General features: G+C 48.9%; 1 protein-coding gene across 1 annotated transcript; it reads left to right on the forward strand.

The window, feature by feature from the left end:
* The first annotated feature begins 6985 nt into the window (after positions 1–6985).
* Positions 6986–23405, forward strand: oprm1 (opioid receptor, mu 1). The gene is made up of 3 exons (XM_018749592.2): positions 6986–7358; positions 19799–20151; positions 21301–23405. Exons 1-3 carry the CDS (start codon positions 7105–7107, stop codon positions 21831–21833), a joined length of 1140 nt encoding a protein of 379 aa, XP_018605108.2. The 5' UTR covers positions 6986–7104; the 3' UTR covers positions 21834–23405.
* The last annotated feature ends 1533 nt before the right edge of the window (positions 23406–24938 follow it).

Below are 24938 nucleotides of genomic sequence, written 5' to 3' on the forward strand. Positions count from 1 at the left end.
CCGCCAGAAGGGATTCGTGCGTAACCACGGTAACCGGCCACCGGTTGATCAATGGATCGCCAACGTACCCTGCGGCCTGCTTTCACCGGGATTTGATACCCTGACGATGGACCGGGGGGTCGAGCTGCTCCAAACCACAGCGGAACGACGTGATTGATGGGTTTTTATTTTTACTTTGCAAGGTAGCATGATGAGAGGGAGAAGCTCATATGGGAATAATGGAATAAGAGGGAGAAAAAGTAACTAGGGGACTATAAGGCGAGGCCTGCCCCGGACACGAGCTCAGCTCTGCTGCGAGCTCAGATTTTATCAGTTTTATTTCCTCTGTATCAAGGGGGGGGGGGGGGGGGGGGTAAAAATAAAACAATGATCTGGGGCCGCCGTTTCGTCCCCGCGACAGGATGTCCTTCTGGAGGCTCATTAATGAACACTTCATACTTGGAAACGAACGGCTAAATATGCCGCATTTTAAGCCACCCTTCCCACCCGCACTCCCGCCGCCGCGACGCAAATTAAATTTGCGAAGATGTTATGAACTGACGGCAATGAAGACAAACCCGGGGGGGGGGGCCGGGAGAGGTGTTTACGGCAACGCGGTCGCCCGGGCTGCAATAAATCCGCTCTGTTATTGTGAATATTGTAACTCCCCGCAAACATTTATTAGCGTTGCTTCTTCAACGCTCTGCAGAATCAGCCAGATCCAAATTACACAGCTTATGATTTTACATTTTGTGGATATATCACTCCAGGCATGGGAAGGTACTTAGCTAATGCAACTGGGGCAGTAAGTCACGAAGCCCGTTCGAACCCGAGCGGCGAGGTCACCGTGTGCAAACGCTCCCGGCTGCCGCTGTACTCGGGGATGCGGCGCTGCCCGTGTTTGTTATCCTGTCACCGCTGTCAAAATTACAGGCTGAATCCATTCATTTCAAAAGATCCCCTCCGTACTGCAGCGCTTTTGTTTTCAGTATTTCGGAGACGAGAAGCCAACGCGCGAGTTTTCCTTCAAGCGCACGGCGAGTCGCGTCCTGTCCGTAGAGACCTTTTTCAACCGGAACGGCGTTCGACTTGCTCGAGAAAACTTGTCCGAAAAAGTTACTCTTCCGCTGTGCGCCGAGCGAAGGCGAGAGGTCGCCATGGCAACAGCATGCTCAACCGAGAGGGCCGAGCGCAAGTTCGGAGCTGTGGAACCGCACATCGGCGGGTCTTCCGTCCTGCACGGCGCCTTCCTCGTCACCCCTACGCCACCACGATGTGCTTTGAGTACGAAATATGCAGACGCGATCCTACATACACTCTAATTCTAAACACTGAATGCAAACAGTTGTTTCGGACTTAGGCAGCTCAATGCAAAACCACATTTCAAAATTTTAAAATCCTTTAAAATATTATATTGATCCCGGAAGCCTTTCTAAGAGGCTTTGGCCTCCCGCCGATGCGGTTGGGGCCTTTAGGGTCGCCGCTCTGCTTGCAGCCGCGCCCGTACGCACCGTTCGGCAGAACGGCGTCGCCCGGCACACGTTTACTTCCAAATAATTTGTTCAAATGCGTCTGCTGTTTTGCTGATTTCGTGCATACGTTCGCAATAAGCACGGCTTCCTCAGCTGCTGCGTTTTCTTTTTTTCTTTTTGCGCCGTTTTGTCGTTACCGTACTTTTAAGAGGAAATCATCCATTCAAACTTTATATTTGCTGGAGATTTTCCAGAGCACAGACCTTGCAGCTGTTGCTAGGATGTGCGAATCACCATAGCAACAGTCAAACTCCCCCGGCACTAATAACTGATGTAAATTTCGATCCGCCCTAACAATACTTCTTCTTGGGATGATGTTTCAGAACATAACCAGTAATTGAAAACACATTTTAATAGAGCCTCCTCGACTTCGTCACCTGAAGGAAGCCGAATCCCAAATCTCTGCAATTCTACAGCTCGCCTAACGCCTAACCACGCGCTCGCACACACACACAAACACGCTTTCGTGTATACTGCAACTCTTAGTGTGTGCGAGCGTGTAATGATGTTGATGGATTTTCATTACTATAAAAAACTGTTTTTTTTATACATTACCAAAACAATTTAATATTCAACTTGCCCTGCTAGAAAAGAGCATTAAGAAGCGTATCTGTTGTTTTTAATACGTTTTATTGGTGTTTATTGGTATGGAAGTGTTCTCCGGTGTTTTATAACGGTTTCCGCTGATGATGTGATCTGTACTGGATAATTTTTTACATCTCCAGTGGTTTTCAGAAGGGTCCATATTGGCATCCTGTTGGATTTTATTAATTTTATCGTGGCCTGTGGTTTGCTCACGTCTCACTTGTGCCGTTGGTGTCTGACGCGCGTTCCGGAGTTCAATCGGAAACAGCAAAGCTGACAGATGTTCATCCGCGGCCGATTTACGCGACGGCCTCCGTCACGTGTTGAAACGTGACTTTTCTCACGGGAAACGTGTCACTTGCCGCCGCATGCATCAAGGTCCGATGGTGTAATTATGATGATGTATGCTGGTGTAGATGTAAGGATGCAACCTTGCTCTGAAAAACCGCTGCACTTCCCATCTCCAAGGCTGCAACCTCCCACCAGGGTGGCGATTTCTCAGTCCCCCGAAGGTCAGCCGTGACTCACCAAGTCGTACCAGCAACGCGCCGGAACCCCCGTTAGATGATAAACTCCTCATTTCTTGTTTTTGTTTCTTTGCACAAACCGATAATTATTGCTCATGATTATTATACCGCATTATCTCAAAAGCTGTACATCATCACATTATTTCTCGGTTAACGAGCAGCCTTCTCTGGTCTCCTTTGATTGTCTGCAGCGACCTTTAAAAACATCCTTAAACAGACCCCGACTGAGTCTGCGTCCTGGATGTTACATGTTAAAAACTTTTATAAAAATTACTGCACCAAATAAAAGGGCAACACGGTTAGGACGCTCTGAGATTTATTCATCTCCAGCTGCGGGAGTCGCGAAAGAAAAGGTGCAGCGCGTTCGGCAGCCGAAACGGCTACTGTTAGTGAATTGGACTAAGAGCGGGAGGCGGAACGCGCAAATCCATCGGAGATCAATGGCTGTAAATCAGACTTTGTTAAGAAGTGTAATGCCAGTGGCAGGGAATCAGCCGCCTCGCCGGGTTTCTCCGACCTCTGGCCTGATGAATTAACACGTAGATGATCCCGCTGCAGGGGTGGGGGAGAGGACACCCGAAGGGCATCGGATGGGCCTTCGTCTCTCCGTGCCGACGAGGAAATGAAGCTGCCCTCCCCGTTTACTTTTATGTGTCAAAGCATTTGACAGTAATTGTCATAAATTACCATAGAAAATCACTGTAATTCACTGGCTATAAAGGATGCGAACGTATGAACTTCTCAGCCACGTCCAGTGAAGCTGCCCTCGTCGTGAACCTGCTTCCTTCTGTTTTGCAGGGGTGAAAGGGAGGACTAAAAAAAAAATCAATATATCCAATATCTGACACACCTCGGTTAAAATGAGAAGAAACGTGTCAATTCTTCAGCGCTGCTCAGCAGTCAGGAACGCATAATGCCAAGGTATTTCTCTGGAGCAGATTAACCCCCCGCGCACCCCCGCCAGCCGCGGAATAAAAGCGGGCAGATTTGAGCGCTAAGACTATGGAAAAATCAGGTCAGCAAAAACCAGGATATCTGTCATGAGTGGGACACCGAGCACAAGAGGAGGGTGTGAAAAGTGTCTTCTTTAGTGTGACATGTGCTGAAGAAAGGGCCCATGCCCGGGACAGCTGGTAATGCAGTGCTTAGAGCTTTTGCTTTTGGACGAGAAGGCTGCAGGTTTGAGTCCCACCTCTGGCTAGAGTACCCTTGAGTGAGGTACTTACCCTAAATTGTTCCAGTAAAATTACCCATATGGATCAATCATTGTAAGTTGCTTTGGAGAAGAGGGTGAGATAAATGAAGAAATGTAAGCCAATTTGGTGGTGGGGGGGGGGGGGGGGCGGTATGTTAATTACTGCTAGACAGCTGAAAGCTTCTTCAGCGCGAAAGAGGCGAGATGCCATCTGAGGGCACCGAGCGACGGTTCGGAGACACCAACAGGGGGACATCGCTCTGACCGCTCGTTAATGAAGAAGCTTTGTGTGCGGCCGTAGATTCGGTTGCCACGCCGGTCGCTAGGCCACCGTTTCTCCTGAGTGCATCATCCCGATAACAAGCATCTTTCTCAGCCCGGCCAAACCCTCCCCTCCCCCCCGGCTCAGCAGAACTGCCCTCGCTTGCGTTAACAAAGTGGGAATGGAACGGCGACGGGTGAGGCCCGGCTGATTGATCGACTGGGGCGGCCCCTCCACCACACGTGTCTCCTCTCCTCTCCTCTCCTCCAGCTCCCCCACTGCCGCGCTCACACACCGAGCGTGACCTGCGCAGCCCCGTCTCTAGCAACACCAGTGTAGCACGCCGAGGCGGCCCGGGGAGGGTGTGGAGACGGGGGCAAAGCGACCACAGCTGGGGCTGATTACACTCCCTATTTCTTCCCCGGTGCCCAGCGGTAGAGGGAAGAGATCGAGGAGGAGAACGAGACGGAGACGAACCCGAGCTCGAACCCCATCCCAGAGACGACGCCCGCGTCCCGACCGACCCGACTCTCCCAGCCCCCTGACCCGCGCGAAACCTCACCCTACCTGTTCCCTGGTCCCCCTTTTCCATCCCTTTCCTTCTCCCAGCAAATAAAAGCCTTCATCAACGGGCAACCGCACCTCTTGTCTCCTGCCTCGTCTCTTACAACCGCATTTCCCCTTAACTACCTCGCAACCGGGAAACAAACACACACCCTTAATACAAACCTGGCTGCTCTTTTTTTGGCCAGGCGACAACACAACCGTCATCAAGCCTTTCGCTGGACACAAGTTTCTTTCGGAATTTTGGTGCACCATTATTAGAAAAAAAATGTACGTCACCCTCAGTACCGCTCATAAATTTCACCCTCTGCCCAGCAAGAGAAAACAAGGCTTTGGGTGCCGTAAAAGAGTAGGGCCTTAGCCCAGTTTAACCAGGTCCGGTTTAAATTGGCACCGTAAGAGGTGACAGGGTGTCGCCCCGTTAAATCAGCCCCGCGAAGAAGAAGAGCAGCTAATGACGCCTCTGCGCGTGATCCTCGCCGCCGAAGGGAAACAAAGCGGGCGGAAAGTGAGAGGCGGCAGCCAGGAGCTTAAGGGCAAACAAACCCTGCAGCTGCGGGTGAAGGAGCTCAGGTACCTGTGCTCAAGAGAGGGCAGCTTTTCGTTACAAAACACCCAATTAAATACCGCCTCACTAAAAATAATAATTAAAAAAAAAAAAAAAATAGCTGCCCATGACACTGAGATGAGTCACCACTGCGGCCTAACATCTACCGCCAGTTTAACTTTTGTAAACATTCTGCCGCTTCCGTCTTCTAGTGTAACTGTTCATCACTCATCGCCTGTGTATCCATCATGTACCGCGGTGCTCTACACGCTCGCCGGCTGCACGCTGTGTGTTGTGACCAGCGGGGAAGGGTAATATATAAAAAAATAAACTGAATTAAAAACCAATTCACAGAATGAGGACACGGTACACAGGAAATTATGGCAGTACGCCTGCTGTCTGGTAAAATGGAATATGCATTTTTTTATTACTTGATATCACAGTTATAGAGAAGCGTGTGGCTTGGAAACAACATGGACCTGAGCCAAGTGATGACTTTTTTTTTTTCCTCCCCACCTGATGTTTAAACACGTGGCCTGATTAATTTCACCTCGAACCTGCAGGCAGCCAGAAATATGATGGATCTGGTTTAAACTAAAGTTTGTCTCCGCGATGCCCCGGTTCCAGAAGCAAAACATCTGGAAACATTCAGGCGGATGCGTCGCAAGGTCGCATCTCCGCGCGGAGAAGGACAGGAGCGACACGGGTGACCCGTGGAACGCGCTCCTAATACCATCGACGAATTAATTTTACCCGCGCGACGCTTCCCGGAAGAGCGCGAGACACGAAAATCGCATCACCGTGACTGACAACCCCGCGCGCCGGATTACGGGCCGTTGAGTGGCCGCTAATTATCCGACTGGGCGAGAAAAATAATATTAATATAATAATGCACTAATACTATAATAATAATCATAATAATAATAATAATACTTTTTCTTCCACAGGGGAACGTGGATCAGTCCCTTCGTGCAGCTCGGGTCCGACACACAGGCACGTAGTTGCACAGGAGAAAGTGAAAGACGTTTAACAGCCGCTAATTGACGCGCTTGATTGAGACACGTGACCAGACCGCGCGCGGAACCGCGGCCGCGCCGCTGGGCCGATAGGGGGCGCCCCCGATCCGGAGCAGAGCTGCTCCTCGCCTCTCATTTTTCTTCTTGTGATTCGCGGCAGATGGTTGGATTAAATCTCAGAAGTGGTCATTTGAACACGGCGCGTTTGTCCCCAACGTTACACGACACAGTTTAAATTTCCAGACGTGTCTCTCCCGCTCCGACCATTTATTAATCGTCGGTATTTAATGAATCCCCGCAAAACTAACGTGGGCACTACTGGGTTCCCGCGGGCGTTAGGCAGCACATCACCACGGTAAGGTTCTCACACTGATGATCAATAAGTGGAGTAACCCCCCGAGCCTAATGATACAATGCGACACGTAGGAAATGCATGCAGAACTATTAACCACTGTAACTAGTGTTAGAAGATCTAATAAGTTTTAAAAACGTCTTCATGATGCTTCTGTCAAAAAAACAACCACTTATTAATTTAATCATTAATGCTGTACTGTTTCACACCATGGCATTTCGCAGAAGAGAACAGATTCCACTTCAGCACCAGACAAAGTCCCTTTCCGAACAGCACAGACAGACGCGTCGCGATAAAGGCGCACGTTGATAACGTTAGAAATCGGCGGCAATAAAAACTCCGCAGCGCGGCGCGCGCGCGGACCCGCGATGCGGTCACGCGGCGCGCGAAAGTGAGTGACGTCATGCGGGGTTGATAAAACGCGAAAAGTCGGTGTGACGGTGATGCGCTGCAGCTCCGCGGACCCGCGTCGGGCAGCAGGAACGCAGCGGCGCAGCTGAGGGTCCCGCGAGTTACGGAGCCTTAACCACTCTCCCGCGCGCACCATGGAAAGCGGGTCCAACGCGTCGGAGCCCGCGTGCCTGTTGGCCGGCGGGTTCGCCGTGGACAGCGACGCGCTCTGCCGCAACCTGAGCGGCGGCGCGAGCCCCGCGCGCGCGAACAGGTCCGAGGCGGAGCACGCGGACGCCGCGAAGGGCTCGACCCCCATGGAGATCGCGATCGTGATCACGGCGCTGTACTCCATCGTGTGCGTGGTGGGGCTCGTGGGGAACGTGCTCGTCATGTATGTCATCATCAGGTAAGGGTCACTCACTTCCACGCGTGTCCCTGCCCTGTCCTGGGGCTGCGCTGCAGTCCAGAGGCACTGATTTCCATGGCAACGCTGAAACTGAGCTGAAACTTAAAGTGCGTGTGTGAGTGTGAGTGAACATGTCCCTTCACGGACACGCGTGTTGCACCTCTTGGCAGCGGCGGACGTGTCCTGTGATTGTTCCTGGCCGGGGGGGGGATCTGCGCTGCGCTGCGCTGCGCTGCGCTGCGCGTGGAGCGCATCGCTCCAGGGTCACCTAGCATGCATAACCCTAACAGGGCGCGTGCCCGCAGTGTCCAAGTAAACCTAACGGACCCCGCCCCCCTCCCCCTACCAGCACTTGCGTGTAACTCTAGTAAGTGCTTCTGCTGGTGGTTTTGTCCCCCGAGACGGACAAGTTCTTTCCCCGCCGCCTTTTACTTAGTGTCACCTGTTATTTTTTTTTTTCCTCCCACCCGCGCATCTCCAAGTGGTGCCGAGAGGAGCGCGAGAGAAGCGCGAAGTGTTATACAAATTATAGAAGCAGGTGCACGATGGGCAGTACAGTGTATGTATGGTTTCCTAAGAGACAATGAACACATGTCAGCTGAACGGATATTTACATTATTTTCCCCAGACGGACCGCCCATTTACTTCAGTCAGTGTAGGACAAGACACGAAAAATCCTTTTTACTCGCAAATGAATGTGCAGAAATACTGCAAAAACTAATAATTTTTGAAAGGTAGCGTGAGCCGTTCTGGCAGGTCTTGAAGGGAAATGTGTGGCCTTAGTAATCGAATGTAGATCAGATGCTGATTCTACACGTTCATTTATTCTGGGCGGTGGGAATGAAACATTCATGGGATTCCAGCATAACGGTGAGGTTGATGCTGAACGGCTGTATTTCTGTGTGAAGTGTCGGAACGGCATAGCCTGTGTGTGCTTTTTTTTTTTCCTATTAATTTTGTTTTTTTACACTCTTCCAACCATCAAAAGGCAACACTCATTCTGCACATCATGCCTTTCATACAATGCCACCAGGATGAAGTGCTTCCTGACTCAGACAATATGCTGTAACTGAAAAATAGGTGGTTGCATAACTGTAGATAGATGCCAATGTCTGCAGACATGAAGGGAAACAAAGAACAGGGACATGAAAATAAGTTTATATCTTGTGAAATCTTAACATTAATTGGCTTTGGAGGACCTTGTCTGGACCCAATTTCCATATCGGGTCCTCACCGAGTCCGTCCAAAGGATAAGTATAACCTCCTGACACAAAAACGCACGGATTTCACTCGGTCATTATTTGGTCAAAATAAGCCAACGTGCAGAAGCTGTATGTGGAAGAAATAAGTGCCCCCTGACTGAGTCCACGTGGATTAAGAAGGTCATGAAGACCAAGAAGACCATTTGGAGCTCTTTTCACCTGTGAACAAAAGCAGAAACTTTGACAGTTTGGTGCAGTGTCTCCATGTTTATCGTGACGCAGCATGTCAAGGACAGAAGAACGACATCTATGATGACGTCACAGAAGTTGGTGCCCATCGGACCGGTACCAATGGAGTGCGTTCGGGGAAGGTACCGGGGTACCCTGAAGTACTTGTTCCATCACTGTCGCCCCAAGATGGAAGCATAATGCTCAGAGAAATTTAAAAGTACTCAAGAGCTGCATCAGGGGATCTAAAAGCCTCTGTCAGCATGGTCAATGTTGGAGTTGATGATTCCACTAATAGGAAAAGAAAGAACAAGTATGGCTTCCATGGAGGCGTACCCTTCAGGAAACCCTGTTTCTCCACAAAGAACATTCCAGCAGGGCTTTGGTCTGCATAGCTGCACCTGAACGAATCACGAGACTTGTGGACCACTCCTCTGGACATACAAGACGAAAGAGGATTTGTTTGACACTAACACACAATTCCATTGTAGAGAAACCAAATGCCGCATATCACAAGAAGAAGCTCAAAGCAACGACCAAGCGTGACGGTGGAGCTGTGATGGTTTGAGGCTGTTCTCTCAAGTCATTCAGTCCACCAGGAATTCTTCTCTGTATCAGTATTTTCCAGATGAAAATGTGAAACCTTTTCTCTGACAGCTGAAACGAGGCTGAAAGTCAACCTTGCAACAGGACAGGGATGCTCAGCATACCAATAAGTCTGCAGTTGAAAGGCTGAAACAGAGAAGAATGTGGGCTCTCAAATGGATGTCAAAGTCCACACCTCAACCCTACTGAGATAGTGTGGTGGGTCTTCAAGAGAGCTGTGCCAAAGGAAAGCTCTCACTGGAGGACTGGACCAGAACTCCTCCAGTGTAATGTGAAACTAATAAACTCATACTGAAAATTAGTAGCTTGGATTATTAGTTCTAAAGGGGGTACTACAACCTACTGAACCATTGATCTGCTTTCTACACTTAGCTTCTTCATGTTGATTCTTTCTGTGGTTGAACAAATAATGACAAATTTAAAACCCCTTTTTTTTTTTTTCTCTCTCTCATGAGGTTGGAGTCAACTACAGTTTGGAGATGTGAGGGTCTGTAATGTCTCAATATGTAAACCCCTAGAACTATAGGACCATAGAGGGAAAGAGTTGTAGTTTTTTTTTCCTATTTGCTGTAGAATTATTCATTGGCTTAATTTACTTAAGTTTGCTTCATATGAATATCTCAACCACCATCATGAACATGCTGGATACCTGAAATGATGAGGATGATGATGTTGTCCTACAAGAAGTGATCTCGTTCAATAAGGATTCCTAGCCATCAATGCCCACAATGGTGCCCGACGTTGAACGACCTTTTCCCAGCGTAGCTGCTCTAGTTGATCTATTTCTACGCGAGTCACCTTGTTTTTGATTAGTCTGCAGTCTGGCTATAATACATAACACATTAATAAGGCTCATTTGTGCAGAGAGCCATCTGCAGTGACAGTAGACCTGCATGAGGATAAAAGCGAGGCATGTCCCGAGATGGGAGCAAGTCACACAAAGCGTCCAGCCAACAAACGCGTGAAAAGGGGCCTCTGGAGCAAAACCGCGGTACAAGATATATGCTCAGCTATTAAACTGCCATTGACTGTGTGCCTGACAGCTGGAAGTATTGCCCTGATGAACATCACCAGCTTGCCAAACAATGCACACATTTCACCTTTATTATTCTCACACTGGTCACACCTGCAGTCACTTTTCAAATGACCATCTGGCTTTTTCAAAAATAAGGGGGGGGGGGGAAGTCATACATCCAGTATAGGTGTAGGACACACATTTCCTGCTTTTAAATGTAGTTCCATCTTCTCTCTCAGCGTAGTGGTTTGAGAGCATGGGCTTGGAACCTGAAGGCTGTCGGTTCAAACCCCCTCCCCGCTACTGAAGTAGTTCCCTTGATCAAGGTACTTACCCTGAATTGCTCCAGTGAAAATACCCTGTCGTATAAATGGGTCAAATACGCTTTGCATGCTAAGTCGCTTTGGATAAAGGCATCAGCTAAGAAACGCATTAATAGTGATGATAATAACATACCGCATCGTTTAATTCCGCAGAAACGAGATGAAATGTACGTGCATTCTTCTCAGAACAGTTTGGCATTTTAGCTTAAATGGGAAATTAATCTTTAAATCTGAGTTTTCTCTCATAAGTCATTTAAAATGACATTTTCTAATGCATTTCCAACAGGGGACAAGTCCCGAAGGCCGCGTTTCTCATCTGAAATGTATAGCGCGCCCTGCGCCGTGTGCTTCATCCGTGGGAAATGAATATTAATGTGGGCAAATGTCTCTTGGAGAGCGAAAGCACCAACGTTTTGCTTGAGGTGCTCTTGTTTTGGCCGGCGTGCAACCATACTAATAAAGAATTATGCTGTAGAACATTAGTCTGCTATTGGTATTAATAAATTTCTTCTTAAATACAGTCACAGACATTTAGTATGTCTTGTTAATAAAGAAAGAAAAAAAAAAATGGATAATATGTGTTGTCTCTCATCTCACGCTCCGATGAGGTTCTTCCACGGCGGCCGTGTTTATCGTAGCCTTCGCTTCGTTATTGAGCGTAATGTTAGTGCGGTCCTATAGCTGCAGAAGAACGTCGATATGTTTCCGCTCCCCTGTCTCAGATGTGTGATGCCTCGCCCGGTCCTCCGTGACGGAAACTTCGTCCTAATCTGTTATAAGGGAGGCCGACGACCCTGCCTGAACTCGGTCGCACCTCCTTCTCGAGAGCCATGAAATTTTAATGTCCTCAAGCAGTATTTAAATTGGAAAATCGAAATGATATCTTAATTGGAAATCGCCATCATTCCCACTTTGTCACCATTCTTAGCCATTAAAATTGTTCTTTCAGCGGCTAAATATAATCTTGTACAATACACTACCATTAGAGTCCCAACCCAGAACTGCATTTTTACGTCTCACGTCCGGTCTTCAATACATCAGAAACATTTGATGAAACATTTTCCTACAGTAGGCTGGAAAAGAAGAAGTCCCCGTGACACCGTTTTCCGTGAAATAAAAACGATCGGCGCGCTGATTGTTTCTTAGAATCGCAGTGCTGTAGATGCGGTTTTAATAGGATTATTAATTTCAGAGTCACTCCGAGCTGCCGCTGTCAGAGGTGGTTGGGAGCAAAGAAATCGTCCTTGAACAACGACGGTCCACAAAAGGGGTTAGGGGGACCTGGACGGGGGTTGGTGTCAGTAATGCGTTGGTCACCTTAACGGATGAGGGGAACAGGAGGCAGAAGGCTGGGAAGTGTATCTTAGAAACGTGGAGCAAAGCATCCCAGGGTCATGGTGACACCCTCAGCCTCCAGTTTTTCACCTCCACCGCTGCACATCGGTCGTATTTGGAACCGTGCTGCTTTTTTAAAACAGGACAGCGACGCATTTATCACTTCCCGATGGGGAGGGGGCAGGGGCCAACACTAATTCCGACCGCCGATTTAGAGAACGAGGACCATTGGAGGTGAAGACCGTGTCTCCTGTTGCCGTGGCGACGCACGGCTTAGAACCCAAGTGTCTCTCAGGGGGTCTCCAGCTCGGGTCCGAGCTGGCCGGCGGGTTTCCTTTACGCCGCGGTCGACAAGCAGGTGACCAGGCCCAGAGCATCACGAGTTCCTTTCCACTTAAGCACTTAGCTGAACAAATGGTCTCTAATTGGACTAATTAGGCTCATTAAATGCCCCTTGGGCCCCCCGAGGTCGGCAGCTGGTGGGGGGGGGGGTGCAAATGCCCCCGAGTGTAGAGCGTGGGGAGCTCAGCCTGAGCAAACAACCAATTGACGGCACATCGTGGCGTCTCGCCACCCCCCCCACCAACGCGCTCTTCTGACTCAGTGCCGCCGCCGAATGTTTGCTTTCGCCCTGTGTTTTCCGTTCGCTTTCGAACATCATGTGTTTCCAGAGCAGGAAAAGCGTGGGCCGTACCCTTAACGGGCGACCGCTGATAAAGGGGCCATTTCTCGGCAGCAACGTGAACGGCGCATTAGAGCGGCGTTGACCCGTTTCCTCCCTTTTTATGGATCTCGCAGGTGATTTGGTCAAACAGAGCAGAGTTATGGCGAGTTATAACTTTTGCCCAGTTACATCCCTCCATCCATTCATTGTGACCCCCCCCCCCCCCCACCCTTTTTATGAGGGCCACGGCTCTTGGGGTGGATGTGAAGCACCTTCTTGGAGATACATAAGATGCAATGGACTCGAGATTGATCGCGACACAAGTGGGGCAAGATCCGACCGCTTGGTCAGCTGTTGAACAGGGACATAATTTCTCTGACTGTTCGCAATGTTCGGAGTTTTACAAGACAGACGGAAGCGAGGATGTCGAGACCCCAAAGCCGGTCATGTGACTTTTTTTTTTTTTTTTTTTTTTTTTTTTTTTTTTTTTTTTCTTTTTTTGGACAGATTCCTCAGGAACAACAGTGTTACATCCATCAAGGTGCAGTGTAGGGTCATGGTGTTCCAGAGTCTATCCCAGAAGCATAGGGTGTGAGACGGGGTAGACCCTGGATGAGGCATCAGTCCATCGCCGTGCAATTAAACACACACACACACACACACAGAGGGCAATTTAGAGCCGCCAGTTCACCTGAAACACATTGTTGGACTGTGGGAGGAAACCAGCAAACAAGGGAAGAACACGCAAACCTCACTGTAGACTGCGCTGGATTCACACCTGTTTCCAAACCCGCAGCCCAGGAACTGAGAGCCACCAGTGCTACCCGCTGTGCCACCAAATCGGTTATGGTTAATGGAAAAAATACGGCAGAATGAAATCCTTTTACAGCAGAGCACATAACAATGGGTATGCAAAAAATACTGAGCACATGAGATGAGTTATTCATCTCAGGTTCCTACACCCAGACTGATGCGGGTCGCTGAGATCATCACGGGGGGTGGGAGTGTATCAGTCATGCATTTGCACCACAACGGGTGCTGTCAGGAGAGCTCATCCCAGGGTCAGTCGTCGGGGGGAGCACAAGGCATCGCTCATCACCATGCCAGTTAACACTCCTGCTGCCCACCTCTCTCACCCGTGCTCTTTTCAATATTTCACGTGCAGGGAACGAAAACCAATTCCGGAAGCAAAAACGGGGGAAAATTTTGTGTAGGTTATAATTAAATTTGAATACTGTGATTGGGAACTAATTCTGTCCCCAGACTGAGCCATGGAAAAGTTATTCAGAGAGGAAAAAGAAAACTTAATCATTAGGGATCCCTCTCGCATCCTCTGTCCACACCTGGCATCTTCAGATGGATGAAGACTGAAAAAGTTCCACGTCATCTTATGGGATCTGGCACAAGTACAGTATCCCCGATTCGGGACTGCGGTACACACACACACACCACAGTTCCCTAGCAACAAGTCCATGCTTGGCGTCTGTTCAGTTTTGATCTTCTTCTTTAGTCTTACCAGCAACACTGTTCAATAATGGATTTGCCTGCTGTCAATTTACACTTCAAAGTCATGCGGCTGCTGATGGAGATGTAACGGACGAAAGAAGAGGAATGGGCGTCTGCGACAGCACCTGCTCATTGTCGACAGGGTGTGAAAAGGCCCCAACTGTTACCCATCTCCCTGCTGTCGTTACCCAGCTTGATGAGTCTCGGTTTGCCCAAAAGGCTGTGCTGTCAAGGGGTGTCACCTCAACCCCTAGAGGCACCGTTGTCTATATGTTTACAGAAACTAAACTATCCACCAACAAGGGGCGGCATGGTGGCAGGGCGACACGGCGACTCAGCAGCTAGCGCTAGTGACTCGCCCTTTCTGGACTATGGGTTTGGACATGGGTTTGACTCCAGCTCGGTCCGTGTGGAGTTTTCTTGGGTTTCCATCCACAGTTCAAAGATGTGTTTTAGGTGGATAGATCGCTCTAAACTGCTCTGTGGATGAGTGTGTGCGATTGGCCTGCAATGGACTGGTGCCCCGTCCGTGGCGTTCCCTGCCTCTCGCGCTATGCTTCCAGAAAGGGCTCTGGAACACTGAGACCTTGCACCAGACAAGCAGCTATTGATGGCGAAAAGACAGATCCACCAACTCGTTGCCTATCGTGTGTGTGTGTGTGTGTGTGTGTGTGTGTGAGCCCTGCTACAGGGACGCAGCTGGGCTGCGCGGTCTCCACCGTGCCAGCTGGCTTCAGACCTAACGGAGCCAGCAAATGGGCTGCGCTGCTCTTGACTCAGCGCTCCCACACTGTCTGGGTCCAACAAGTACAGCGGTCTGGCCCCTGCACGCACCCCTCTTGCCGCCACCTGCTATGAGCTTAATAAGTGGACGAGCATGGAGAAGAACCCAAAAAACAGGCTGCATCCCCCTGTCTGCGCTCCCCTGGTCCGCGAGAGGAGCTGGTCGCAGGCGGTGCCGCTTGGCCGTCAGCCGAGAACGAGCTCAATCGATGGAGGTGCCTTGCGGTCTTGCAGCCGCACGCACGCACGCACACACTGGGGACACAGCTGAACACCAATACATATTTAATATGTGCTCTGTGTCTCGGGGCTTATCAGCCCTTTGATCAAGGGAAGCAGGACTCCGCTTTTACTTTTTTTTCCTGCCGGGGGGGAGGGGTGGGTGTATGTTCCTGCTGAATTGTGGGAAATCTATTTATTTAGGAACATATTACATACTCGGATATCCCGGATGCATCGCTGACGTTTCGACATCGGGAGGAAAGCTTTCGATATGTGTCCCGTCTTCTTCCCGAACGTCTCGCCGCGTAAAGAGCCCCTGCCCTTCTCCACCATCCTGAGTGGACGGTATGATCCGCACAGCAACGCGATAAACGACACAAATGGGACAAGAAACGGAGAACAACTGCCTTCCACGTGCAGTCTGTGGTTATGAACCTACTGGCACCGGTGAGGAGTTGGACATTATGTCTCCATCAGAGTAGGTGATGGTCGAAGCGCGTGATCGCTGACTCCTCGGCCCCTTGTCACTGTGCCTCTCACTGATGCCCTGACACAAAACAGCATCAGTCCACATGTGCTTCTGCCGTCACTTGACATCCCATGAATTGCAGCCAGTGCTCATTCGCTAAACACGGGTGACTGTCACTTATCAGCCGGCAGTGAATTCTTCATGGGTCCATTCAGTCGTAAACAACTATAATAACCAATAACCGACATTAAGGGATCCAGCAGTCAAGAGGTGCACCAGAGATTAGCGCTTGGCGCAGGCGCAGGAAAAGATCTAGAAAAGGTCCTCGATGTGCCGACATCACCACAAGACTGGAGTGTCAATTGTTCAAACTGGTATTTTCTATAAAATTACAGGCATGAGAGAAGAACTGGACTTTGGGAAAGCGGGACGGGAAAGAATGTGGACTCCTTTGAACTGTGGTGCTGACTGAGACTTTTAAAGAGACCACGGACAGTCCGGAAACAGACAGCTGGATCTTGGGTGAAACCGGGCCGCAACTGTCATTGGAACCAAAATGATGAGGCTGAGGGTATCGCGCTTTTCGGACTCTCTCGAAAGGACCGTGACGCTCGGGAAGGCAACCAGAGGCATGCACTCAACCACAGTGACAATGGACGCTAAGGACACAAGTTGAGGACAGAACTGTCTAGAGCCACTCTGCATATGTGGTCCCCAAGAGTTGACTTTGACTTGATGGCATTTAACAGCAACACAAAAATCCATTGCACAAGACATTAAAAATGATCGGTGCCATAAACAAATTATACGAGCTAAAGGCATCCGTTGGGCTGAGTCGTTCAAGTGAAAAAACCAATCACCAACACAACATGATACGAACGTCTTCTTAGCTCATCCAGAACCACCTTTGTGTCCCTCAGAGCAACCAGAGAATCAAAACAAGTCTCCTACGTGGGGGTCGAACCCGAGTCAGCGGGTCTCACCCAGCGGGAGGGCGGCTCTCCGGCCTCACAGCTTCTCGACTTGAGGTCACCGTCAGTTTATAGCTCAGCCCCAGGGCCAGTCGCTTTGAGAGAGGTGCCCATCTGGATGTTGGGCTCATAGAAAACGCACGCATTCTCCCAAAATTCCTAAATCTCATATTCTGAGCTCTTGAGAAATGTATTTATTTTTAAATATCGCTGCCGCTCGACTGCTTACATTTTCGCTGCCAGATCGTGTCTTGGTCCGACAGTTGGCCGGACTCTCCGTTGGACTGAGCTGATATGTTCCCTGCTAGTAAAATATTTATTTTGTTTCCAGTTGGAATAAGACTTGTAGCCCAGCTTTGCCACTTATCAAACTAACAAACTACCGTTAAAGGGTCCCGTGGGGTTACTGATAGTGTGCTGGTTACATCTGTTGCCTTTGCATTTGAAGGTTACCGATTTAAATCTCACCTACTGCTGTAATACCCTTGACCAAGGTACTAACCCTAAACTGCTCCAGTAAAAAGAGATTTACCGAATCGGGTAAATAATTGTAGGTAGCTTAATGCTGAAAGGTGCCACTAAATGGGGAAAAAAAAATGTGATACTGTGTCTTTCGTGAACATCAGACAAAACTGTGGAACAGGACCTTTTAAAGAGCGTCATAGTGGGGGGAAAAGATTTTGCATTGAGTATGTTTAAAAAAAATAAAATAAAAAAAAAAAAAAAACAAGATTCAAATGGAAGATATTCCTTTAGAATTGTTAATTGTTAATTAAAGAAGGGCTCATAAAATTAAGGGCGTGAAGGATAACGAAAGCCCAACGGATGACTTTTGCAGATGTACCGGCTTTCTTGAAACGAATGACACATTTTTCTCATCGAATCCAAAAGTGAGAGGCATCAACTCGCCGAACAGCATTCGCATCTGGGGCTTATTTATCACCTCATCAGAAGTGGGCTGCGAAATTGAATTCGAGCGCCGCTGGATCGGGTGCCCGACGCCCAGAGTCCCACTTTCACAGGTTGCTCCGTTCCCTGGAGGATGACCCGTAGCGACAGCTGGGGGGATTTCTCTCCCCTTCGTAACCCGCCCCATGTTTCAAAAGTTCATGCCTGCCATAAGCACGGTGGACAGGCGCCAGCGCTCACTGTTGGCAGCGAACAAATGGAATAATCTCCTGCGCGGCTTCGTAATAGACCAGAGGCCTGAGCCGTCGCCGCGCAAAGTAAGGGTAGCGGCCTGTCCGTTTGCAATAATCATTTTAAAAAATTGCAGCTGCCGCGGTCAGCCGGGAAGCACAAGGGTGGGCCGCGAACTCGAGAGACTGCCGCAAGAACGCATACATTATTTATTTCATTGATGCTTCCTTCCAAACAATTCACCATATTAAGGTATTACAGTGATTTACTCATTTAACGGGTTCTGAGGGAGGGACAAGCTTGTATACTTAGCCAAACATAGTATACAATCATATATTTATGTTAAAAAAAGAAAAAAAAAAATGAATGAAAATAGTTTACTGAGATCATAGTCTGTATACTGTAAGCACAAGGAGGAAAAATCATCGGTAAATGAATGTACCTCTTAACCCATTATTTTAAGATAGGACAAATCTAATAATGTATAATTACTGTTATTCGTAACTTGAGTAACTTACTATTAAATTTATTTAAACTGCAAATAAATTTGAAGTAGAAGCTGGTACAGCTATATGTTTATTGTTTCAATAAAGGCTTTATTCATAACATTCAATTATACGGCACAGGCCTTCCTTGCATAACAAGGGCAATTCATTCCTGACAGTCTTTTTTGTAAAGTGAATTGTAAAAAGAAATTGTTCATTACTATTATTTCAAAACGAGGGAGTGAACAATGTGTTCCTGAGCCGCAAAGAGATTCACTTTTTTTTTTCCTCACCAAACACGCAAACAACTGTTTTTCTATTTTTTTTTTTTTTAAATTTTATTCTGTTGTTCTTCGGAGGCACAGTGGTGCAGCAGGTAGCGCTGGTGCCTCACACCTCTTGGAGCTCCAGGTTCAAACATGGGCTTGAATGTGGCTCAGTCTGTGTGGAGTTGGCATGTTCTCTCAGCGTTTCTGTGTCCAAACATGTGTTACAGTGACTCTAAATTTTGTGTGTGTGTGTGTGTGTGTGTGTGTGTGTGAGATTGCCCTGTGATGGGCCGGTGCCCTCAAGCATGTGCCTCACGACCTATGCTTCTGGAATAGACTCTGGACCACCGCAACCTTGCATTTCAGAAGTAGTATCATATCATGGATGGATTCTGTTGCTCTTTTATTGTTGTAATTTCGAGCGATTTTTAAACTGATACGTTCTTTTATTCCTTTTTTCTTTAGGACTAATTATTATTACAGGTGATGCGGAGTCAAGAGATTTGAGATGTCGATCTGAGATGTGCGGGGGAGGGGCGTTGCCGAGGCTCATACTTTTGCGTTGGCATTTCCCATAAGCACAAACCGACAGCTCGTTCTACGAAAATTAGGCTACGAGCTCCAGCTGCTCGTAAGTCCGGAAGGAGCCTTAGTCGTACGGGGGAAGCCTGCGGTGGTTAATTTCCTGAAAATTCATCCTAAATGCTCTTACTCCTGTTTTACACAATAAAGTAAACGTGCGTTGATCTCTAAAGCGTCACACAGCAAGTGCAGATGCAGCCACGAGAACCCCCACAAACGGAGGATCGACTTGCCTTCCTCCAGCGGCACGAGTCCACGGAAATCTCACATGAATGACTTGATCCTCACGCCATTGTTTCCGACGGCGGCGGATTCGCATTCAGTGAAATATGTCGGGGATTATGCAAATGCGGGCGATTATGCAAATCGGGAGTAATTAGATAATATTCCTACAATCAGCATTTGTGTCAGTTTGCTTTTGCTCCGAGCTGTATTATGCCATTTTTTAGAAATCCCTGGAATGTGCATCAAAGCCCACTTTGCTCATTATACTCTGTCTTTGTCACGGCTGAAGTGTCCCTCTCATCGCCGACCTGGAAGATGGTGCGAGCGCCATTGCTCGACGATCAGACGAAGCGCCGCCGATGCTTCCTAATGACCTCAACATCCACTCTGCGCTTCGGTTGTGTTGCCGTTGCAGGTACACGAAAATGAAGACGGCCACCAACATCTACATCTTCAACCTGGCCCTGGCGGACGCTCTGGCCACCAGCACGCTACCCTTCCAGAGCGTCAACTACCTTATGGGCACCTGGCCGTTCGGCGACGTCATCTGCAAGATCGTGCTCTCCATCGACTACTACAACATGTTCACCAGCATCTTCACGCTCACCACCATGAGCGTGGACCGCTACGTGGCCGTGTGCCACCCGGTCAAGGCCCTGGACTTCCGCACGCCACGCAAAGCCAAGATAGTCAACATCTGTAACTGGATCCTGTCCTCGGCCATCGGGCTGCCCGTCATGGTCATGGCGTCCACCATGGTCGACCAGGGCAAGTACCGCTGCTAGCACAGAGGGTAAACATGGAGCTGTACGCTCAAGGTTGCTGGTTCAAGTCCTGAAGGGATCCTCTTGTAGAAAGTCACCTTCCCTGAATTACTCCAGCGAAATGCTGCCTTGAAAAAGCAAGTTTATTTAAGTATTAACTTACAGAGCAGCTTGAAAGAATGTGAACCCCTTGTGTCCCTTAGTTTTACCACAGTTGGCTTATTTAATCCGATCCAGTCTGTCCCATGCGACATAACAGGTGTGTAGTCACCAATTCCATGTGTTACATTAGAGGAAATTATGTGTAGCAGAAAACCAGAAGTAGCGCTTGTGCAAAAGTAAGTGAAGCCCAACTTGCATTGATTAAACCAAGAAGGTAAGTAGAATCATGGGTGTAAATCATAGCTGATGCTTTTCTCTGACACAACTTACAATATTATGTTTACAAGTATTTACCCATTTACAGAGCTTGGTAATTTTACTGGAGCAATTTAGGGTAAGCGCCTTGCTCAAGGCTACTACAGCCAGAAGTGAGATTCGAACCTGCGACCTTTGGGTCCGAAGGTAGCGGCTGTAGCCACTACATTGCAAGCTGCCGCTGCCCATTTGTTAATTTTATACATCTAAGATTTAATGTTTAGATTTTTAACGTTTATCTTAATGTTTTATACAGCAACAATGACCATCCCTGTAGGGTTCGGGCGGCACTCTGAATAAAATGTGATTTTTTCCTTCGGTGATTTGCCAGTTAAATCTCCACCAAACAGAGCCGCGAGTGAAATGTTTTCTTCTTGTCGTTTTCAAAAACAACAAAAAAGAGTACCGCATACTCGGAAGAGCGCGTTCCAAAAAGTCGGCGGGGAAGTTATTTGATTCATTATATCTGTGCTCCCTTTTGGCAGCAAGCGACGGGTTTCCAGCTGCCGAGCGGCGCGGTGGAAACAGGCAGCATTTGCTCGGCGCGCAAACGGCCCTAATTGACTTTCTTGCAGGAACCAAATAATAATAAGGCTGTGAGTCACCAAAATAGTAAATAATTGTTTACTCGTGAGGAATTGTGCCAAAGCTTTACTGATGTTTCTTCTCCTATGTTTCATTCTGTTGTTAACCCTGTATTGCTGCTATTATTATTAATAATAATAATATTATACAGCTTCAGGAATCATCGACTGCACGCTGACCTTCCCCCACCCACCCTGGTACTGGGAGAACCTGCTGAAGATCTGCGTGTTCATCTTCGCCTTCATCATGCCCGTGCTCATCATCACCGTGTGCTACGGGCTCATGATCCTGCGCCTGAAGAGCGTGCGCATGCTCTCCGGCTCCAAGGAGAAGGACCGCAACCTGCGGCGCATCACGCGCATGGTGCTCGTGGTGGTGGCCGTCTTCATCGTGTGCTGGACGCCCATCCACATCTTCGTCATCATCAAGGCCCTGGTCAACGTGCCGCAGTCGCTGCTGCAGTCGGTCACCTGGCACTTCTGCATCGCTCTGGGCTACACCAACAGCTGCTTGAACCCGGTGCTCTACGCCTTCCTGGACGAGAACTTCAAGCGATGCTTCCGCGAGTTCTGCGTCCCCTCGCCGTCCAGCCTGGAGCTGCAGAACTCGTCGCGCACCCGCCAGCTGCAGCGGGAGCACAACTCGAGCGGGCACACCCTGGAGCGCTCCAACCAGCAGGTATGACTAGCCATGGAGATGTCGTCGGTGGACTCCCGGGGGCTGTCCCACGTCGACATGAACTCGGAGATCACCCAGGTCACGACCGGGTTCTGACCGACCCATCCATCGATCGATCGCGGCAAGCAGAGCTTCTCAGCCAAAGGGCCGCATGGAGACGTCGTTCTCCGGGTGCCATCCAGAATGTAGCGCCAACCCCCCCCCAGCTGTGTGCCACCCTCCTCGACGGAGGAGCCTTTCTGAGCTTTTACATATCTTGCCAAACGATGTTGTCGTGTCACTCGTGCTCAGTTATATCCAACTGTATTTGGGGGCGGGGGGTGGGGGACGTTCCGGTTTCGTACTGACGTTGCCTTTAGCTTCAAGCGACTGAAAAAATTACCCGCAAAGCCCTCGTTCCCCAGTTTAGAGAGCCAGCGCACGCGACGTTCATCGGTCAGCCTTCGGACGACGAGGCTTTTCCCACGACGGGAGAGGCCGGCTGAAGGTTGTCACCAAAGCACACGGGACAGACGCGCACAGAACCGCGTGCTCCTTCGCGCCGTCGGACTTGTACAGAACTGGCGATTCTCCGCTTCCGATTTTTGGCAGCACGCAGTAACCGGGCCGGGGGCCGATCCGGCGTTCCGGCCCTGCCGAACGCGTTCTCTTTCGACGATCCACGTGCTGTAGCAGCGAGCTGTGCCATTACTCATCCCGCCTTGCCGCCCAGACAGCGTGCCATGAGAGCTGTGTACCACTGCACCATAACGCCTCTGTAGTAATAAACGAAACGGACATTTCCGGATGGATTTTCGAAGTTACCTGGATACGCTGCGCCAAAACGTCAACATTTCTTCAGAGCCGAAATACGAGTGAGCGGTTTCAGCAAAGAGCGTCGATACCACCGCTTGTTTCGGGAGGTAACGCTTACAGCCAGTAGGGGGTGCAGTGGTTAAGGTTCGTGCCACGCAACCTGAAGGTGACCGGCTCGAACCCTCCTTCTGCTGTCACACCCTCGATCGAGCTCCTTACCCTGAACTACTCCAGCAAAAATACCCAGCACAGTAACAGGGTAAATCAGTGGGAAGGTGATGTGAAAATCCCCTTAATAAACACGTGATGATATCCAGTTTTGTCGGACTTGAATTTCAAACAACTGTCCGCTCACAATATTTTCATACATCGGTGTTTATTTTTTAGAACAAAATATATTGTCTTTGTTTAATCTCCGTATTGTTTTTGAAATACTGCAGTCGGTGTTAAATGCCAGAAACGCGTCTTTTTAAAAATAAAAAAAAAAAGTACCTGCTCACTTTTCTTTTGTTGGCGATTTGTGTGCTATAAAACAATGGGCCTTTTCTAGAGAAATTAAAAACTGACGCTCGTATAATGTTATAATGGTGATATTGTAGCTTGTTTGTGTAGCTTAGCAAATATTAAACTCCCCGTTACTCCTTATTAACTTTGTATGTGCATGGATCTGCATATTGGCATTTTTATATATTTGCATATTGGTACGGTAAGATGCATTTCTTGGGAAATGAGAAGTTTATTTATTAAGTCTTTGAGGTCATCTTCAATGTGTTTTTTCTAAACCCACCCAAATAAACATCGTATTAATTGTTTTGTCTTATTGAAGTTTTTATTATTTTTATTCAGTTTTCACTATTTGTATAAAATCGGTGCATCGACTTCACCCGATATGCACACCTTAATCGATTTTTATAGCGGTGTTGCCGTGTAGATAGTTCTATTTTTGTAAAATGCACTGGTTGTGGTTTTACACTTTCACTTACATTTATTTAGCAGATGCTTTATGAACTTTATGTAGTGTTATCAGCCCACACACCTTATTCACCGCGGTGACTTACACTGCTAGATACACTGCTTACACTGGGTTACCCATCCATACATCAGTGGAACACACTCGCTGTCTGTCACTCACACACTAGGGAGGAATCTGGCCAGCATGTCTTTGGATTGTGGGAGGGAACCAGAGCACCCGGCGGAAACCCACGCAGACACGGGGGCGAACATGCAAACTCCACACAGACTGAGCGGGGACCGAACCCACGCCCTCTTGCACCACCCAGGCACTGTGAAACAGCAGCGCTACTATTTAAATATACATCGGTAAAGAACAAGTACCCTTTCAAGGGTACAACAGCAGGGACCCTCCTGATATTTGCAGTCACTCATCCAGGATCCTTAATCACTATCTAAAGATGTCGAGAAAGGGGATTTGATTCCTGAGTCAGTGGCCTGTTCTTTATGACTTTTATCTGTCTAATCCGTAGTGGCGTTATAGCGAATCCGGAAATTTCCTTCTTTAATTTGGCTGAGGGTGGGAGGGCCGTCTGGAAGCAAGCCCACCGTGAGGCATCGACATGCCTGGAACGGCTCTGCGTCGTTCCTGCTCCAGTGCGTTCGCTGCGTGCTTCCAACGGCGCAGGGCCGCGGGGGCCCGGGGAACGGCGCCGCCTCGTTACGGATGAAAAGACGCAGGAAATCGCCCCCGAGCGTGGCGGACGCGTGCTCGTGAGGCCCGCGCCCCTTACAGGCGACATCGCGCTTGGACACAAATGAACGGCGCGGCACTCGCCGGCCCCTAACCGTCCGACGGGAGACAGCCGGAGCGGGACTCGTTCGATTCCGTAATACCTCCTGAATGAAATAATGAGGTCTTGTGTTGGTTCCCGTCTCCTGGCATAGGAAAGAAGAGGCACGATGTTCTAAACCATGGCCTGGGGGAAATTAACCGGGAGTGCGCGGCACAGCGCGGGGGTGGAGACACACTCCAGGCCCCTCATTAAGGGGGGGGGGATGCGCAGGAAGTAATAAACACAGCAAAACGACAGCGAACCGGCCCATAGTTGCTCCTCCACGCAACGGGGAGGTGGTGGTGGTGGTCGGGAGGGGCGGGGCAGGGGGTTCGGGTTCCGGACCACATCCATCCACATCACTGAGATGTTCCTGACAGCCGCCTGATCTTGTCCAAGATGCAAGCAATTTAAAGGAAATATTCGGCAGAATAGAGATCAGAGGACGATGGACGGGGGGGGGGGGCGTTACAACCAATGGTTTCTTTTTTGCTTTATAAAATATGAAATAACTAAATTGTCACTTTGA

The sequence above is a fragment of the Scleropages formosus genome, chromosome 4 (genome assembly GCF_900964775.1).
Source record: "Scleropages formosus chromosome 4, fSclFor1.1, whole genome shotgun sequence".
Taxonomy (NCBI): domain Eukaryota; kingdom Metazoa; phylum Chordata; class Actinopteri; order Osteoglossiformes; family Osteoglossidae; genus Scleropages; species Scleropages formosus.